The sequence below is a fragment of the Tachysurus vachellii genome, chromosome 6, assembly GCF_030014155.1.
Source record: "Tachysurus vachellii isolate PV-2020 chromosome 6, HZAU_Pvac_v1, whole genome shotgun sequence".
Classification (NCBI taxonomy): domain Eukaryota; kingdom Metazoa; phylum Chordata; class Actinopteri; order Siluriformes; family Bagridae; genus Tachysurus; species Tachysurus vachellii.
In genome coordinates, this window is record NC_083465.1 from 17921195 (window position 1) to 17942983 (window position 21789).

General features: G+C 37.8%; 1 protein-coding gene across 1 annotated transcript; it reads right to left on the reverse strand.

The window, feature by feature from the left end:
* Positions 1-326: 326 nt before the first annotated feature.
* Positions 327-17243, reverse strand: inpp5f (inositol polyphosphate-5-phosphatase F). The gene is made up of 20 exons (XM_060872636.1): positions 16801-17243; positions 14208-14288; positions 12442-12578; positions 10519-10647; positions 10087-10254; positions 9445-9501; positions 9138-9339; positions 8828-9007; positions 8541-8608; positions 8201-8325; positions 7933-8010; positions 7414-7534; positions 7140-7268; positions 6421-6538; positions 6129-6327; positions 5344-5415; positions 5186-5259; positions 4922-5050; positions 4694-4781; positions 327-4585 (listed from the first exon to the last, which is right to left on the reverse strand). The coding sequence occupies exons 1-20, from the start codon at positions 16895-16897 to the stop codon at positions 3454-3456; spliced, it is 3384 nt and encodes a 1127-aa protein (XP_060728619.1). The 5' UTR covers positions 16898-17243; the 3' UTR covers positions 327-3453.
* Between the last annotated feature and the right edge of the window lie 4546 nt (positions 17244-21789).

The following is a 21789-nucleotide window of genomic DNA, read 5'->3' on the forward strand; positions in this document are numbered from 1 at the left end:
CTAGCCAGAATTCATCGCTGTTTTAAAATATTCTAACAGTTCTCATGTAAGGACAGAATGTCTAGAATGCACACACACAGTATTACTGCCAGTGTAGGATTATAGTTGAGGTGTTCATACTATAGAAGTCCTTATGACACTTCTTCCCTGGAGCAGGGGGATTTCACGTCAAGTGAAACAAATAAATGTCTGTCTTAAACTGAGCAGAAAGAAAGTGTAATGATGTCCACTACTAAGACCGTACCTTTATGCCACAAGGACAAAATACTTGAATATTTTTAAAAAGATGTTTTGACATTAGCTGCTATAAAGTACTTCAAGACCAGTTTGCTTTAAATGATTTACTTAAAAAGCCTCCCAAATAAGACAAACAATATTTTAAAATACAGCAGTTTTACACGTGTTATCAAATACAGGGGGTTAAGAGTGAATAACCATTAAACATTATAAATAGGCCGTTATACAATGCAATACAATTCTGGGGACAGAATGAAAAGTCATTCACACACAAACACAGGATGATGCTGAAAGTGTTTAAATGATTATCACTTAAGATAAAAAAGAAAAAAAGTAATTCAGTTATATGACAAAGTGGTAGTTGTAAAATATACATGGAGTCCAAAGCACTTTGTAAAAGTATGGTCCTGTCAGGACATATTGTGAATGGAAACGAGGAAGGTGCATTTGTTTATGCATAGAAAATACAAAAGAAATGGAACACCAGGAATGTTTACTTGCACAGATCTGTTCTTTGAATAGCTTTACATTTATGTACCACTGCCATGTACTAATATTCTAATTGATTAGAATTGCATTAAAATAAATTCAAGTCCAGTTCATGCTATCTCAAATTGTTAAGAAACAATTAATCAACCTATTAACAAATCCCATCTACCAACATGCATCAAACCTGTATTATAACCAGCATATTTATGTTAAGACAGTCGGAATGATGCTACAGTTATTGTCGAAATGTGTTTTATGGCTTGATGCTGATACCTAATTTGCATCTCAAAACGTACAGTAATTAAAAACAGCATATGTATTTGTGAAGAACGTAACCATTAATCAAACGAAACCAAATAATGCAGTTCATAAAAGACTCATCCATCTTCCCTCAGGCTTGAGATGACCATGTATTATATGAACATGAGTTATATAACTCTCTCCTACACGGATCGAAAAACTGTTTTGAAGACCCTCAGGGCTACCAGGGCCAAGCAGGGTCACGCTTGATCATCAGATCTGAGGGGTGGGGTCAGATAGAAAGATATTCAATACCTCATGAAAGTTACAAAAAAAAAAATACCGTGCCAAGATTTGGTTTCCTGGGACCAGCCATCATCATCCATCTTTATACCACTAAACAAACTAGACAAAATGATCTTGCTCCATTAATCTGATGAGTCTAATGTGTGTAAATAGCTAGAGATTTTATGCACATAATCCAAACAGGTTTATTATTTAAAATGTGTTAAAAAATATTCTATATCGATATTATTTAGGTTTAGATTAAACCCATACAATTCAATAATAAAAATTTCCACCAATAGAAATACATTTTAAACTTGCAGTGAAGGTAGAATGTAATGCACTTTTTACATACACAATATATGTACTTTACTTGGCTCTGATTAGTGTCAGAAAACCTTATTACTTGTTTCTTTTGTCAAGAGAGTTAGAGAAATCACTACTAAAAGAGATGAGATGTATTTAGAAGAAATAGATCCATGGTTACATGAATGATTTCTTCTCTTTTTGCTGGAGTGTACCTTTAAATTTAGATACATGTACATAATTGATATAATTAACTGCAATTAAATTCAAATTCCCCAGAAAAAAAGCAGGATAAAATGTGGAGAATTTCAGGTACCAACTCAAACAGTACTGAACAGCTGCTTTATAATCATTAAATGTGTGCTAATGGTCATACATCAAGCCTGAGAACGAGCATGTTATTGATGTGACAAAACCAGAAACAATTACACTCAAGATGCAGCAAAATAACCTTAATACAAATGAATAATGACATTAAATATAGTCATACCTGTCAAAAATACCTGCACCTAATAATATGATAAGACTCTTGATATAAATATGAGTGCAAAAAGCATTTTACAGTGTTTTATGTTTGGCCTGGGACCTTTACACCTGACCTGCATCAAATAATAGCTTAAAGCAGGTAAAGACCTGTGTGTAATCATATATACACATATTTGTACTCATTTATCCTTATACACAAATAACTATGAAGTTTGAAATGTTTATTTATTATGTTTAAATATCAAAATATATTTGTCAAGCAATTATTTGATGCAGGTTCACCCGGTAAATAAACCGTTCTGTTCGGATAAAACTTTTTAAACAAGTATAATTTAAGACACTGACCACTATCATTATCCGACAGCATTTCTGGTGAAAAAACCTAAGCAGGTTACTTGCATAATCTAGAAAATAATATTAAATACATTTTCCCCACAAGATTAAAGGTACTATAAGTAATTTGCTTCCAAGTTGTAGCATCTTCAGCAGCATAAGAAATAAAATCAGCATTTCATGTATTTTGCACAATATACATTAAAATCCAAAGGATGATGAAGAGAAGGCAGTCTTCCCCCTGAGTCTGCGCATTTCTTCTAATGTTTTTGCTTCTTACTTATTTACTACCAATAATTTAACATTCAAGTTTTGATGGATCTTCTACTTTTTGTACCTTTACAAAGTCTCAAACTGAACGGCTAAAAAAAAAAAAAAAAAAATGAAATGTTAGTAAGAACTACAAACTGCCCATCAAGTGACTGGTACATTTTATGTAAATATATGTATTTTATCTAAATATATGAATTGAAATTCCCTAATTCTGAAGACTCAGAATATTTTACTGGACAATATTTTACTGTAGCTTATAAAGCAGAAGTTCCTTCTGGTCCTACATTGGTATATTTCTATTGACATGTAACAACAAATGTATTTCTTTAACTATATGGAGCTTTGTTTACATTTCTCCTTTTCTAATGTCTAATACTGAGCTGCCCATCAAATAGATATTAGAGCCTGACTTTTCTGTTTTTAATGAGACATTTCAGCTAAAGCTACAACAACAGATGCAAAGAAGAGAACTGCACCGCAGATGTTACACGTGACTAAACTAGATCTGGACTCTTGACATGCAATCATACTTGCTCGCCCCAATCTACCTAAGATTTCTCAACATGCAATACCAGCAATGTATTAATGTTAAGGATTTTACTTGGAATAAGGGCACAGTCAGTTTCAGCTTAGGTATACTATATATACACTACACAACACTGGCTGTAAACATCAGTTACATTATCTGGACCAGAAATATGGGAGTAATTGTCTGTACACATTTTTGTGCAAACTTATGCTACTGCTACTGTGCTAGACACATTCTACACTAAAAATGCATCTGTATGAGGCCAAATAAACGTGTTATATCTGAATGATTCTAGTCTGGCACTGTGTAAACATAGCTCGCAATTCATTTTGCTGTGTTTCATTAACAGCATCAGGCTCTGGACTTTTTTGAACTTTCGCCACAGCAAAATTTATACCTTGAGTAAGTCCGGCCTGCGTCATGCTAGCCACTTGCACTACAGAGCTCTTAATCTTAGCAAAGGGGGAGACCACACGGCTTCCATTACTGTCTGCTGGAGAAGGTCCTAGACTCCCTTCCATGACGGAGCCAAGGCTTTTTTGGGAGCTACATGATGCGGCAGAACCTGGAGGCTGGACAGTGAGGAGTTTTCCTGCTGAGGCAGAAGGCTCTACATCAAGCTGAGATGGACGAGGAATTTGCTGCTGCTGGGGGTTTGATGTTTCTGGCTTTGAGCCTGAAGCTGGAGGAGCTTTGAGACCCTCAGATACTTGTGGGTTTGTTGGCAGGGCTGGGCGTTCTTCGAAGACTTCTACTGGTTTGGTCTGGGCATCCTGGACAAACTGGTGGCAGTAAGCATCAATTGGTGTTCCAAAGTCAATCAAGATGGCCTCCTCTGCTTCTGAGGCTGTGCCAGGGGACTGAGAGTTTGTTTCAACAAACAAGCTATCCCCTACCTTGTTCTCACAACTTGTGACACGGATAATAGAGGGCACAGCAATTTCAACACTTCCAATGGACTGGGATCGGCTGGAAAGTCGAGGTGCAGATGCTACAATTCCACAACTGGGAAGAACATAGTCAACATTCTCCAGGGATCCTGAGCAAGGCTGCTCATCTGAGTTACAAGAGTCAGAGTCGTCTGAGATCTCTAGATCTGACCGGTCATTACAAAGGTCTTTCATAGCTCCAGGGCCTGGATTACCATCAGATGTCTCCAAACTGCTGTCTGATTTCCAAAGGTTCACCCTCATGTTGGGCTTTAAGAAGTTTACTTTCATCTCTAGTCTGCCTAAAGGCTTGAAGTTTCCCATGTTTACATTAGTTTTTGTCTGCTTTACTTTCTGATTTAAGGATGAGAATTTGTTCATGAAGAAACTTTTGCCCTGAGCTAAGCCTGAGCCAAGTACTGGCTCAGTGGCTTTTCCCTGTATACCATGGATGTCCTCATGAGGTTTGCTGTGCTTCCTTGAAAAAAAGTCAAAAGTAAAACAAATAAGAAAGTCTACGTCAGAAAACACTGGTGCTACTGCTGTTGTTACCACAGAATTATTGTGAAAACAGAAGTCTTTTTACCTTTCTAATTTCTTCTCAATGACTTGCAAGTCAAGACCCATCGCTTGTTTAGTTATGCGGAGCATCTCTGCTATACACTGCAGGGTGTCTGAAATGTAAACCAAATGGCAAATACATCTGAAAACTAAACACTTATTACAAACACACATTCATGGTACATTTTATACATTTATAATAATCTGCATTAGTTCTAGACTATAATGTATCATCTAAAAAATGGTCTTGTACCTTTTCCATCATCTTCTGGGTTCCTTGTGACGGCTCTCAGAGTGTGGAAATAGCCACTAGTCTCCCCATTTTTATAATGCAGTCGCATGCAGGAGTATTTGGGTTTGCCAAAGAGAGTGGGCTCAGGGCCTAAAGCCAAATATTAGGACATCAGATAAACTAATTATAGATCATGCCATGATGAAAGCATGCCAGTCAGAGTGGCTTGTGCTGCACAATTTAAAAAAAAAACAAAATCAAATAGATTCTCCTGTAAACACCTACCTATTTCAATTTTTTCCAAGCCTTCTAAACCCAGACGCTGGTACTGGTTAACTTTATCTGTCTCCTCATCATAGCTGAAAAGAGGCAGAAGAGAGATGAGACTTTTTGGCTAAAAACTCTGGCAAAATATCAATCATTAGGAAAATGTAAACACTTACTAAGCAACATAATATGCGCAGTTGGACAGCAGTAACAGAACGTCCACATCTTTGTGTGTGGCATCTATCAGACTATTGGGAAACAGCAAAAAGACAGTCAAGTCAAAAAATTGTTTGGATTTCCCTCCATAAAACCTACACCAATTATGCATAAAAACGGAAACCATTCATATCCAGTGTCCAAACAATTCACAACTCACAGTGTAATGAGAAAGAACCCATTTATAAGACCATATTATGACCTGAGATATAGTTAACACAAACAAATATATTCTCCAGTAAGAATCTCATGTCATAATATGGGTTAATAACATGAATAGAAGTGCCGACCAGCCTGACCAGCATTTGTTAGGCTTTTAAAATCATTAGACATTATTAGGACCAAAAGACATAAAAATTTAGAAAATGTAACTCCGCCACCCAAGGCAGTTGTTAAAATACAGGAAATACATGAGTACAAGTACCTTTTTGCCATTGCCAATAGACTGAAAAAGAGTACACAAAAGTGCATTCACGTTGACATTCAGTAAACATTTCAATTCCTTCAGGACCTGTTTTGTCCCAAATAATGCTAAATTCCACATTGTTGTTTTGGATATTATTCTGGATACAAACATCCTTCCCAAACCTCATTTGTGAATTTTAACACTGATTTAAAAGGAAAAATTTTTTTTAGATAGATATTGTCTGGCCTCCTGTTTTTGTTTTTTTCCAAAACAATGTAGGGCTATGAAAGGAAAAAAAGGCATAAGTAATCTTGTGATAAATAAGAGTGCTTGATTTACCTGGGGTCACAGTTAATAAGGGCCCAGCCTCCATGGAACTTCTCATCGTCTAGCAGCAGTAGCTGCATGTACGTCTGGAGGAGGAGGCTGACCTGTTCCTGTGCTCCTCTCTGGCTCTCTTTCTCTTTCTCCTCATGCTCTTTCTCTTTGCTGAAGATAGAATACAAGTCCTCTGTCACAGGGAGCCCCATCATAAGATCTGCGGAGTAAAAAACGATGTGGAGATGTCCAGATCACGGCCAGATATACAAATTCAAGTCAACCAGTTAGATAAGTGTATTTTTATTCTCACCGATGACAGACTGTCTGTATGCATCACGGAATCGATTTAAATAGTAGCGATTGGCTGAGTTCACTCCATCTTTCATCACACCAGCTAGTTTCCTTTCTCCAGTGCGTGTGAAATCACCCTACACAATAGTGTTTAAACACCAAAAAAACCTCCAGTAAGATGCCGGTGGCTAGACATATCAAATAACACATTCATGAAGTAAACCTCATTGCAATCAACTTGCAAATGGAAAACTGTTAGCTTCATAAATAGGACAGGCCTGAGTTATATACAAAACTTTCCACTTAAACAACATGGCACAGCTTTGATTTCATCAGGACAAAAAATAAGTCAGACAAAATCTTAGACAAGATAACTTTAATTCCCAGTGGAGAGAGCATGTTTCACTAAATTCTCCATCTCCAATCCATGCTTACTCTCGATCTCTCCCGCTCTCACCCTTCTCCATGTATCTCTCTCTTATCATGATGCTATCAGAAAGTATTCAAATATGATCATTTTCCATCGTACATCTTTTTTAAAAACCAAATTACATCACAAATACATTTATAAAGTTTAAAAATGAGTGTTTTAGGTAAAAATATTGTGTTTACTTTGACTGTATTTCTATGTTTATGCTGTATTTTAAATGATTTGCATATATAGCATTGGGGTCAGATAAACACAGAGACAGTCCACATAAACCTGGTGACTCACATCCAGTCATCCCTGTGAGTTACCTTTAAAGCTGCTGTGCCAGCGTACTGGCGGCTGATAGTGTCTCCATTGTTGGCCCACATCATCTGGTAGATCCTGTAACATTTGAGGGGAAGCAGCTGTTCCGGGGGCATCACCCCCAGTTTCTTCAACTAGAACGGCAACAAAATACTCTTACGAACATGTAAAGAGCAGCATGGTTCAAGAGAATCACGGGTACATCACTGAAGGATGGGTATTACATTCAGTGTAGCACTGGACACAGTTATACCACCATAACACAATAGTTTTACATACCTGCTTTTCCATGACCACCCGCGCAATGGCCGCTTGAACTACATTAGTCCTGTCCAGGCAGTCCATGCAGTTAATTCGAAATATGCCATCTTGTGTACATATGACTCCTGCTTGGTCCACCCTAAAGGAGATACATAATCAGCACACTAGTTCATTAGGAGACAGATATATTGATTTATACACACGATTCTGTATGGTGATCCCTTTCTGCTTGCATTACCTATTTAGGATGGGATCTATAATACTACTTGACTTGAGACAACAAATAGCATTCAATATACAGTATGCTACACTGTCACAAAATCAAAACCAAATAAATAGTCATCATTTAAGTTTAGGGTTAATTTCAGTTCAACTGGACACACATGTTCAACAAGTTCACCAATACAGAAATATTAACATTAACTATGTATAAAAAAACATTTTTAATATTTCCTTTCATACATGTTTTACATAGGCAATAAAAAAAAACTATTTCAATTCCATAGGCACTTTAAAAGGTTAAAAATGTATACTGACCATCCCCATCGCATGTCTGTGATGATGTCAGAGATGGCGTCTGTGAGTGTCTGGACATTCTCAAACTTCATGCCTCGACTGAAAAATGATCCCAAATTCCTTTACTTTTTGATTAACTAAACACATTTTTTCAAATAATCCTAATCTAGTCCATGCTGCTACAATACAATCATAAAAGAAATACATTGCCCTGCCTTTAAAAAAAAACGTTTTTTTCCACTGCTGCTTAGAATAACGTAGAAAAGCAATAAGTAATATGTATTCTCACCAGTGCTCATGAAAGTCGAACGAGACATAGGTTAAGTTGGGGTTGTTAAAGAGCAGCACCTGTTTAATGTATGCATCCCCAATCAACTTCTCACGACCATTTTGGTCGACCAGATTGATCACGACCTAGCGAAATAAATAGAATTTATATCACATCAGTATTATATCATATATCCTGTTTCATAAGTTCACTGTGAATACACAGTGTGAATAATACAGTGGGTACTGAAAACTGTGTGTAATTTCACGTCAGTTGCATTATTTCTCTCCTTTAATTTTGCTAAAAGGTATCTTCATCCCTTCTCCTCTTTCTGACACCATTTTCCATCAGCAGACCTTACCAGTTTTTTATAAATTTTAACTTGCTCCTCAAAGTGCAAAGCGAAATAGGGAGTGGTTTCTTTTTCCCCTGGAAAACAATTGGAAATAAAAACAAGAAATGTTTCTCAGATGAAGTGTTTAGTGTAACAGGACTAATGCAATTAATCAAGGATTTAAAAAAAAAAGTTTCTACTAACATAAGTTTTATGTTTGCATTTTATTTACCTGCTACTATTTATTTACTATGAATTTCACACTAGGCTTTATTGTTTCATGGTAGCCTGATAACTGAACATCCATACCATACCTTTCTCTAGACGTGGTCTGGGATTGTAGCGATACCCAGCTTGGCTCCAAAACACTGGGACAGAGCCTCGTATCTGCACAAATGACAGCGTGTGATTATGCACGTGGATCAGCTGCTCTGTCTCCACATAGTTGGCCACATGGCCTTCTTCATCTACCCCTCTCCGTTTGTAGCGCATGCCTTAAACAAGAAAGCTCAGGTTACACACGATCACCTTACAGTCCTTACAGATCGAAAGTGTCAGGAGCACCAGATCTGAGCCAGAAGTTTTATTTCACATTTAAATGTCACACTTAAAAATGTGTTTTACCAGCACGGTGACGGCTGCGTCTGGAAATAAGAGCCACTGTAAAGCGTGGGTGAATGTCATCCACACAGGTGTGTTGCTCTTGCAGTGGTGTCTCTGGGCTGCTTTTTTCCTCATCTGAGCCCTCGTTGTAGTTCACCACCAGCTCCTCTACCTGCACAAAGCCTTGGATTATGGGCACCACCCAAAAGTCCACATCAGGAACCTGTAATATATGTGCATTTGCATTCAGTGTTTGGCCTTTAGATTTTTGTTGCATTGCAAAGGTGTATTCTAACTATGGTGTGCATTTAAATGTGCTATTTTGCACCTGTAGGTTAACTAGATCTTGTAGCATGTGTTTATTCCAGAAGAATCGGTCATCAACCTGTAGAAATACATTTATAGCATTACTTAAAGCACAGGAGCAGTTTAAAGTGTTAAAGCAGTTATCCAGCAGCACAGTGCACAAAATCATGCAAATACAGGTCAAGAGCTTCATTTAGTGTTTACATGAAACATAAAAATGTGAAAAAGCTGTGATCTCTATGGGCATGGTTGTTGGTTCCAGATGGGCTGGTTTGAGAAACTGCTGATCTTAACAGTTAAAGATTAGAAGGGAAACATAAATAAATAATAAACCACCCGGTCTTTTTTCAAGTCATCAATTGTGTCTTGTGGGTGAGTTAGAATGGTAATACTAACCTTTAGTGTTAAATGTGGCATACACTGACTACAGACTCACAGGAAAAAAAGGAAATACAAAGATAAAACATGGAAGCTCTTATCTCACTTGTACATATAGTACTTTCATTCATTCATTCATTTTCTACCGCTTATCCGAACTACCTCGGGTCACGGGGCATATAGTACTTTGAATGTGGAAAATCTAGCGCTATTTCAGAGTATTTATGAGTGTATGGTGTGTAATGTGGAACATCCTGGCATTGTCCGGGACAAAGAGGCCACTCACCCGTTTCCATAGGGGCAGATCAGACTTGCCTGAGGCTCCCTGTCTTTGTACAGTATTTGTAAGATCATAAGTGAGGCTGTAGTAAAAGGAATCAGAGTCCATGAATATCTTATAGAGCTCATCAAGTAGTCTCTTCTCCAAACGCTCCTTTTCTTTATTCTCTTTGACCTGAAAACATAAGCACATAAATTGTTTAAAGTTAAATAAAAATAGAAATAAACACGGGTTGTACAATAGGTTTGTGAACTGGTTAATGCAATATTGTTACTACTGTTAAAGAAGACAAGGAGGTCGACTGGATAAGTGGCTAAAATGAAACATCTCTATTTGTTCACACTTTTCAAAATGTGCAGTTCAGAGGCAAACAGAAAGAAATACAATATTGCTTCAAATTAATGGTATTTCTGAATGTATTCAAAAGCAATATTTAACCTTTTTCTTGATGGGAACAGCAACATTGGACTTGATTTGACTCAGAGTCTTCATCAGGAACTTGGAATCATCTGGAGACTGGGTAATTTTCTCGGGTTTGTTGATCCCAAAGTGGTGTTTCTTACAAAGCTTTAAAAGTTAAAGAGAAACAAAAACATGCTGATCTAAACCAATAATCTTACTCATACCATGTTAGAAAAAAATCTAATCAAACCACATTTACATGATATTAACAAGACAGGATGTGTGGCAGCCTGAAAAATCATTTATTCACATGGTCCAACAGCTTGGTCAAATAATAATCTCTCACTCACTCACTCATTCACTCTCACTCATTTTCTACCGCTTATCCGAACTACCTCGGGTCACGGGGAGCCTGTGCCTATCTCAGGCGTCATCGGGCATCAAGGCAGGATACACCCTGGACGGACTGCCAACCCATCGCAGGGCACACACACACTCTCATTCACTCCCGCAATCACACACTACGGACAATTTTCAGAGATGCCAATCAACCTACCATGCATGTCTTTGGACCGGGGGAGGAAACCGGAGTACCCGGAGGAAACCCCCGAGGCACGGGGAGAACATGCAAACTCCACACACACAAGGCGGAGGCGGGAATCGAACCCCCAACCCTGGAGGTGTGAGTCGAACGTGCTAACCACTAAGCCACCGTACCCCCCCAAATAATAATCTATAAAATATAATACTAATAATATATAAATAAATAAATAAAATAAAACATTTTGGCCAAATTTGAACAAAATGCATCCCCGTCTCATGACCTGAGGCGAACTTCACAAACACCATTTATTCAGGAGCATCATGGACATTTTTTCAGCCAGTCTGACCACAAAATATTCATTCTTATGTCCAGTTAGCTATGGCACCATTCAAAAGACTAACTACTCATGATCAACAGGGACATAGAGTGTGTCATGGTGTGAGGAAATCCTCTAGCAAGCAAGGTTTTAGACATCTTTAGGAAATTGAATATTTTTCTTGCTGTTTTTATTAAACTGGCTCATGATATTTGCAAGTAGAAGCCAAGGTAAAGTTTATCTACATCAGTGAAAGTAACCTAAATAAAATTGTTCAAATGTACATGTCATTTTGATAAAATATATTTGTTCTATTAAAGATTTATGGTGAATTAGATTGCTAGCTCTTTAGCAGAATTTCTCCACAGTGACATAGGATATATATTCATAGACAACCACACAGTATATTTTTTGTCTCAAGGATTCTATAGGGAGCACAACAATACTTCTACCCTACTAACAAATCCATGTGCATTGATTACAAGCAAAGGAAATCTGATCTAAAGCTTTCAGACTAACTAAAAAAATTCAGAGGCAAACTACAGATTCTCACATGGATACAAATACACACAACTATACTAGATATCCAGGGGAATGTCTAGGCTTGCTACATCATGGAATAATCATTCTGTGGATTGTAGTTGAAGATAAACTGCTGACAGAATGATTACCGATTCCAAGTCGTAGACAGCATCACTTACGTGAGCAAACCATCTTTTTCAATCTGAGACGCTCCCCTGAGAGACTGACACCTTAGAAACATCTTGCTTCCTCTGGATGACCTTTGAGACACACACTCACCACCTCACATCCTCTAAATAACCAAGCTGATATAGACTGAATGCTATTTCACTTAGGAGCATTCAAATGCCTTCTAATCTGTGTATAATAAAGAAGAAGTGCTCACTATAAATAGGGAATGACACAGGAGTCTACTGAGCTCTACTTCAGTCTTAAAGCTGAATTCTACCAACATGTACAGAGAAAAGGAACATTAAAACATAAAAACCAAAATATGATACACTTAAGAAAATATTCTGCTTGTAATATGGCTTTATTCTTTTTGATTTTTGGAAAGAAACTTGAGACTACTCCTCACCTCTAATTCCAGATCCTGGGGTTCATCGTCTGAGAGTGGGATAACAGTTATTTTTGTAATCTTGTACACCTTGTGTTCTCCCGGCAGTAAACCCACAAGTGCTTTTTGGCGAATCAGAATCAGGCCCAGAGGAAAATCTGCAGGGGAAAGGAAAGGAGTGTGTCATGCTTAAGGACTTCCTTACATTCCACACCCTGTAACGGCATCTTTCCCTGTTACAGAGAGGAATTGCTGGCCAACGCTGATGAGTCACCCTTGTGAGAAATGATCTCAGTGAAAGCGACGACTGAACAGGCTCTTCAACAGGATGTGGATTAGTCAAGACTTAAGGAGACAAGTAAGGAATAAAACATGATGGTATGTGCTACATAGTATGTGCTTGAACTTAAAGGAACCACTTTACCTTGCGCTATAACAAAGCCCAGACGAAGAGAAGACGTCTACCATTAACGTTAAATAAATGTCTCCAAGCTTCATCATATCCATGACTATTTAGAATTGCTTTATTGTTAAGCATGTGGAGTGTCTAGCTTACAATCCCTGTAAATTAGTTGTTATTTCATAAACAATAAGGTATTATAGTGAGCACATACAAACCTGCGATCTGACTTGCAGTCTACTGGAGCTACTGTCAGAGCTGCTTCACTAAACAAATCAACACCTCTAACGGGGCTATGGTCTAATGAACAATAACTGTGTCCAGAAAGAGAAATAAAGTGATCAGTAACCAGAATTAACAGGATAAATACTTCACCTGGACTAGGTTAGTGAATTCTGAATACAACTGCTGCTTGAATTTGATCTTTCATTATACGTCTCTTCTGAAAGTTTGATGCATATTTTAAGTGGAACTGAGAACAGAGCATGCTGTTAAGCTCAGAATGCAGAACCTAGAAGTGAGGATTTGTGAATAGTGATCAGTGTCCTGCAGAGGAAGGTCAAATACATATTTCTTATTTAGGACTCTCTAAATGAGTCCAGGTGGTGTGTTTTCATCTGGAAAAATGGTAATGTGTTGCTTTGTTTCTCTTTCTTAGACAAAGACTAATTATTGTGTACAGAAAGTTCTGATTGAGCACTAAATTGGTGGAAGGATTAATCCTTCTCTAAATATCTTCAGTCTCAAAAGCCTCTTTCAATTTACTCTCGGTTATTATTTTTCCTACTTATTTTCACCTAGCAAAGTAACCTACCCAAACCAGTAGGATCCTTTTCACAAACTCAAGAACCTTTTCATTCACACAAACAATTTTCAGCAGGGACAACTTTCACAAATGAAAACATTTTCTGTGGACCAGAGACAACTGAGGTCTTACTTTTCAGTCTGAATGTTGCTAATTGTTCTCTATATGCTTTATAGAATAAACAAAAAAAAACCCTACAGTTATTATATAACTATTGAGTTAGATCAATTTACAAGAGCAAAGAAAAATGTTCAAATCATTGGCATGACTCCCAATTGAAGATCCAAATATGTGTGTATTTTTTTTAAAACATCGTTCTAGCTAAATGCCACCAGGTTCCACCTTCTCCAAATTCACTATTTGGTTCTGCTTTGTCTGTAGACTGAAATGATCTAACCACTAAATAGAGTATGTAATTTTACATAATGGTCATAGTGCATGCAGTGCAAAAAACACAAAACAGGAACTTATCCAGGAATTGTGCAGTTTTCATTCAAGATCATATCGAACGTCATTGAAAGTGTACAAAGTGAATTTCCACTTTCCTTTCCTGAACGAAAACAACGGCACTATTTTTCTTACCAGCATGAAGTTGAATTTTTCCAATAACGCCCTCCACCAGTCCCAAACATATTGGATTCCAAGCTAGTAGCAAGTCAGTTGCTGAAACAGAGAAAAGAATAACCAGCAGATGTTAGTAAAGATACAAATACAAAAACCAATCTCTGTTAATCCAATTTTCTGCATTTGTACAGTTGAATTAACTGGAATATTTAAAATTGACCAAATAAATGTATGATTTGAAGCTGAGAAAGTTCTTATTAGTGACTTACACTTGGGAGCTATTGTAGTGTACCTTTCACGAACAAACGCTTTATCAATACCACATTTCAAGTGTAAATGCTTCTGCATAAAATTTATGAATATATTAGTTTGTATCCAGCTTGTTAAACGACAGACTATTCCTATTCTCATACATAATCCTAGAAATCAATGTATATTGTATACCTGCATATAAAATCAAGAATTCTTTCAAACGAGCTGGTGTCAGTGATCCATGCAAACAGCGGAAACCCTTTTCCAATTAAATAATGAAACAGTGCTGCAACCCTAACCAGCTCAGCTTGGCTGCACACACAGTGTAAAGGCCAGAGGGCCCAGAGTCGACTCATTCACATCCTAACAGGGCTTTGGCACTAGGTCTCCATACCAGTCATGAACAATTGAACACACTAACAAATATAACCATGCAAACTGTAAGGTTACTGTCCTCCCAGTGATTCTAAATATAAAAATGCAAATTATTCCTGTTTGTTAACCCATGGGTTCAATTTAAATATCAGGACAGAGGACATCCTGAACATTTGAATAATTTATTCATGGAATTTAAACATTACTTGCTGAAACACAATATTAAAACTACACATAAGTGCAAAGTCAACATTGAGGACTGGAATAAATGAGTTGCTCATGTAACAAATAAAACTCTCTTTAACACCACTAGACAGTTATGTTTTCAGCATTCAAACATATGGCTTAGCCAGTAGCTTTAAAAGCTGAAGGTGAAACAGAAATAACAGTGACCATCTAGGACTTTAGGCCAAGCAAATGCTTTCTGTTCAGTTTTGAGGTACTCAAAACTTCAAGGATGTTCCAGGCAACGAGCATGCAAACACTATTAACACATGGCAGAGGTGGGAATTGAACCCTAGAGGTGCAAGGCAAAAGTGCTATCCACTAAGCCACTGTGCCTCCCATGTAACATAGATGACACTGTTAGATCAATGAACACTGACTGACTGTGTAACACTTACAGGGAATGACTGTAGTCCAAAATCTGTATCATCTTTAACCTTTCTTTGTTTTGTATTTGTGCCAACATGAGCACCATTACTTGGTTTCACTACAGTAATCAGAATAAACCTGATCTTAATTGATGACTCACTTCATCTATAGTAAGTCATCTATATGACACTGAAAGGTGTTCACCATTATTCGTGACATCTCAAACTCTAAACTTCAGATAAACCACTAACGCCACAGTGAGACCTTAGAGGTTCGTATCAGAATGTTAATAAACACCTGTCGGTTGTTGTGTCTAACCAAATGTCTATGCCTCATCTTTTTGACCCACTTAGATCTGTAAAATTTTTACCCACTAAAATTGCAGATCTATTTTATTTGTGCATCTTTTAATAATGAGCAAGCCTAAAGTGAGAGAGGCCAAGAAAACATCCCTGTTATGACACATGAGAAAGAATCTTGCAGAGAAATCCAGACTCTGGAAGCCATCCGCTTCTGGGTGACACCAGATAGTGAGAAATATACATCAGTATAAAAACAGTGTTGTGTTGCAAGGACGTAGAGGATGAACAAGTCCTGGGATTATCACATTTTGCACATACGTCTTTATGATTATAAGAGCAGTTTTAGGTCCAAGTCTACAGCATCCAGAGATTATCAGGCTCCAAATGAAAAGATGCAGCTGTGATATGTGTGTGTACTTGTGTGAACTGGCAAATATCTCCATCTATCCTGTGCTCTGTTGCATCTCTTACATTTTTACATTTTCTGCCTTCAACATATCCTACATATTCTACATTCACAAATCCATATGTGTGACAAAATATGAAAGTAAACACGCGTTTTGTGTGCGTGGCTTCAACTATTCAAGTCTTTATCACGGTCTTTTGGATGTCAGACGACTTGAAATTAATAGATTGTATCATCTCTTCCGTTCGTGAAAAGTAGGGCAGACGTTATTTTTTTGGCACCTCTATTCAGGGCGCAAACCCCGCCTCCTGCTCAACGATTGGGTGAAACCTAAAACAATCGAATTAAACTCTTCAACTAATGGATGCTTCGAGGAGTGTTAGCCAATCCTATCACAGAAGGCGGGACATACCTGATTACGCGTAGGAAAAAAATAAAATAAAAATAAAAACACTAGCTACAAAATACTAGCTACATAGTCATTGTTGGACTGGCTTAACAGTATGCCAGAAGATATATATTATATATAATAAAAAAAAATATATATATATAAGTTGTAAGTTGTCTATATATATTTTTATTGTCTAACTTTTAATCTTGTTAAAGAAATAAGAGATAAATGTACTGAATTCATCGCCACATTAATTATAAACAGCAGCACATCAGCACTGAATGAACTCACCGGGTCTTACAGACATGGAGCCATCCTTCCTGCTGCACCACAGAGCGTTGTCTCCACTCTGGAGAATGTAGTGGTCTTTCGCCTGAAACAGCTCCATGTCGACGTCAAGTCAAGGTGAAAAACATGCAGCTATTGAACAGTGGACGTTTCCAGAGACGCCGGACAGCACACATCAAAGCAGCCGCCTCAGGTAGTTAGCCGGTTAGCTAAAACGCTCTAGTCCTGATTATTGACAGTTTAAACTATTCGGCAGAGACTGTAATAAACCTTAACATCGCATCAGTTTAACTTGTTATAACAGCTATTAATCTCTCTTCCTTAGCTATCGACTAAGTTATTTGAACAATACTAGTCAAACGGGATGGACGTCTAATCTGTGATATTTCCCCCCTTGAATGAAGAGCACAGCTACGGAGAGGCATACGGTTGAGGTTGCCAGGTCTGTTTAAAAACCCTACAGAGAACAACGTTCAAATATGGATATTAAATACGCTTAGAAAAGTACGGCATCGTTAGTATCTTTGGAAAAAATATTGCTAAGCACATGTTTAGCAGCCTGTTTTCTCTCTGTTGAAGTTTAGAAGGCGAATATAAATAAGATCACGGTATATGTTGAGTAAACAGCTTCATCCAGAACAACTTCCAGTGTTAAAAAATGGTACCTCAAAAAAAGTAAACCATCTCATTCAGGTTTAAAAGGAAAATATTATTAATGCATTCTAAAGAATCTTAGGTACAAAAAAATAAAAAGAGCGATTACCAAGGATGTGGCAACACCGTAGGGGAGTGCCTGTGTCCGTGTTCCTACAGGAACGACGTCACGTGACCGCATCCGTCATTTCAAGGAAAAAAACGAAGCATAACAACACAACAGGCCTGTTCATGATTCATCACCATCACCATCACTGCTGCTGCTGCTGCTGCCGCCTATAAACGTGATTTCTGGATTCCTTTGTTTGATGTGGTGAAATAGACTGTAGTCTATAGACTGTAATCAGTGATCAAATATTATTCTTTTTTGCTTTCTAACTAAAATAATATCAGAATCTAGTTACATTATTATATATACCACATTGTTGAAATTGTAAGTTTGCAAAATTCCAGGAAAATTCATGGCTGAAAACTTTCCATGGTCATTAAATGAATGGGATTAACTCAAAAATCTCTTACACATCACATTTAAATTTAAAACTACATTAAAATCTGAATAAAACAAGTATATTAACATTTTTTAGTATAATTTTCATCATGAACACATTCTACCTCTTCAGTGACCAACCAGCAAATCAGCAAAAATTCACAAATGGATTTATTTAACTTGAAAGAAAAAAAAAAAACACGATTAAAATTTTAGGATTAAAATGTGTTGCTCTGTTGCATGTCCAGGGGTGCCAAAACATTCATCTCTGTGGAAACGTGTGTTATGTGTGTGTCATGTTGGAGTTAGCTGTTTGGACTGAGTATTGGAGCTTAGTTACAGTACGGATCATTATACAGTGGAAACACTCTGGATAAAAATCAGGGCTGTGTATTGTTGTTACGGACCAGTGCAAACACGTTAAATGTTTCAGATTAGTGCTTGAATGTGTAACCTGAAGCACTCTCCAATCACAACAGTTCAAAAGAACTACATCTGAGGCCAGATTAAAAAAAGGATAAATAAAATGTAATTTGTCCAAACTTTTGACTGAATTATTGTATAAACTATGTTATAGTTTGTTTTAGCAAACATGCTGATTGAGGAGTATTTATTCAGCTAGCCTATTTCTATTCATTTGCATCAATTGTAAAATTCCTAAATATTCCAATTGTTTAACTAATAATTTATATATCATTGCATTGCATGTGTTTTTACAAGCTTTTTTCCAATCTTTTTCTATAGAACTATGTCACACACCATCTAATGTGTGGATACATTTCATCTCAGACAGTGTGGTCAAAATGTTTTTTTTTTTTTAAAAAAATTCTGGATTAGATTGCATGCATTTCAACTTGTATACAAACAAAAAGTTTATATTTATGATGTTTAGATTTCTCATCACTGCTGGGGACTTTAATCATGCAGATTTGAAGACCTTTCTACCAAAACTTCATCAGCACATAGATTTTCCCACAAGGGGCAATAATACATTAGACATGGCATACACAAACAGCAAAAGAGCATACAAAGCCTCCCACCTCCCTCACCTCGGACTCTCTGACCACATCATCATCATGCTCAGACCTGTGTATAGACCAAAGGTGAGTGTTACCAGACCAACCAAGAAAGAAGTACATTTGTGGCCATAGGGGGAGCATTCCAATGTTAAAGACTGTTTTGACACAACAAACTGCGACGTACGCAAGGAAGCAGCAACTTACAATAAACACACAGACCTAGAGGAATATACTGAGGCTGTTACTGCTTACACCTCAAAGTGCACTGATGATGTCACATAGTAAAACCATCACTATTTGGGCAAACCAGGGACGCAGACTTTAGAGCCGGTGATAATGCAGGCCAAGCAACATGCCTAATCCCATGAAATCAGGAAAGCAAAACAACAACACAGCAATTAAATATCTGGACATTTCAGCAACACCAGAGACACACAGAGTCTCTGGCAAGGCATCCAATCTCTAACAAACTATAAAACCCTACCCTACCAGTGACAGATCTACTTAACAGACTCAATCAATTCTTTGGCCGATTTGAGACCCAAAACAACATACAGGCACAGAAGATCACACCTTTCCCACAAGAAAGAGCTGTGTGACTGACCCCAGTCAGGGTGAAAAAGATCCTTCTGATCATCCACCCATGCAAGACAGCTGGATCAGACAACATACCTGGTCCGGTTCTAAGGGACTGTGCTAAACAATTCAAGGATGTACCAACTGACATCTCTAACATCTCGCTGAGTCAAACAGTTGTCCCAAGTGTTTCAAGGCCACCACATTAATTCCAGTCCCAAAAAGCTGCACCCATCCAGCCACAACAACTAATGGCCCGTTGCACTGACCTCCATCATTATAAAGTGTTTCGAGCGACTGGTCTTGCAGCCCTTAAAATCCATTCTTCCTCCTGCCCATGACCCATTCCAGTTTGCATACAGAACTAAAAGGTCCACGGAGGATGCCAATTCAGCCACCAAAAAAAGTTATGTGCGAATGTTGTTCTTGGATTTTAGTTCAGCATTTAACACAATCATTCCCCAGCAGCTAATAAACAAACTAAAACACCTGGGACACAATTCCCTTCTCTGTAACTGGGTGCTGGACTTGTGCAGGTCTGCGGAAAAACATCAAAATGTACAGGTCTGCGGAAAAACATCTAAGATTGCCACGCTAAGCACAGGGGCGCAACAAGGGTGCGTGCTCAGCCCGCTTCTCTTCACCCTGTTGACCCATAATTGTGTCCCCATTTACAGTACCCCAACCACATTGTCAAGTTTGCAGACGACATGACTGTAGTGGGCCTTATCACCAACAACAATGAGGCCAACTACAGGACAGAGGTGACCCGACTGGTCCAGTGGTGTAACGACAACAATCTCTTTCTCAACTTGGGGAAGACCAAAGAAATTGTCAATGACTTCAGAAGAGGACCTCCACAGCACCCCCACTAACCATCGATGGTGCCACAGTGGAGAAGGTGAGCAGCACCAAGTTCCCTGGGGTGCATATCTCTCAGGACCTCTTCTGGACAACACACCACTTTGCTGGCCAAGAAAGCTCAGTCACACACCTACTTCCTCCACAAACTGAGAAAAGCACGAGTCCCGCCTCCCATCATCTGCTCCTTCTACCAAGGCACCATTGAGAGCATCCTCACCAGCTGCATCACTGTGTGGCATGCCGGCTGCACTGCCTCTTCTCAAAAGACTCTGCAATGCATAGTGAATGCGGCCAGCAAGATCATTGGTGTGTCTTTGTCCTCCTTTATGGACATCTTCCACACTCGCCTCACTAGCAGCTCTAACAGGATTGTTGCTGATAGCTCACACCAGTCAAACCTCTACTTCAGCCTTCAGGAAGAAGGTACCTGAGTCTCCATGCTCGCTACACAATACTATCAAACAGCTTCATCCATCAGGCTGTCAGGAACTCTGAACTCTGCCCATTACCTCCTCTTCTCCCACCTACTTCTGAACTTTAAAAATCTACAGCTCACCCCACACTTCTTCATTGTACATAAGACACTTTATACTCTCTGCAGAACTTGGCACACATGGACCTGTTTACAAACACCAATTAAAAAAAGTTATATGTAAAAATTCTTCAAATCTGACACTGGCACTTTTACACATTACAGTCTTTTTGTACTACTGGCGTATTGCTGCTGTCTTGCGCCTTACAAATGCCTTTATACTCTATTAAATAATTATATACTTTAGAATTGTTGACACATATTTGGACGTTTAATTGTATGTTAACTAATTCACTGTTTACGTTTACTCCGATGTATATTCATTCAGATTTACGAGATATATTTACTTGGTTTATATATGCCTATTTATTAGTACACTGCTGTTACCACCAAACAAATCTGTTTCTATATTGCACTAATTGCTGATATTCTTATACAGAATATGGGAAAACTGTTAGTTAGTGGTAGTCATTTGTATTGATACTTGGGGTATATTGTGCATAGAAGCAAATGGGCTAAATAAGCAAATAATTTAAGTTTTAGCTTGAGAGCCTGTTTCGGTATGGTATTATAATTACCCAACATTACATCTGAAGCAAGTGCTCTAATATTCTAATCTCATTTCCAATTATATTAGATCATTTTTATTTTCTTTGTAATGTACTTTCTAGTTAAAAATTATACAGCTGAACTATATTTACACATGCATTCTCTTGTAGTCATTCTGACTATTTTCTTTTTGAAATCTGGTAGCATTCATATATGACAACTTACTTGGCAATCAAATGTAACAGTACGCTGCTACTTTATATTGTAGTCCTTAAGGGCTTGCAGAGCTCTAAAACCTCACAGAAGTCACA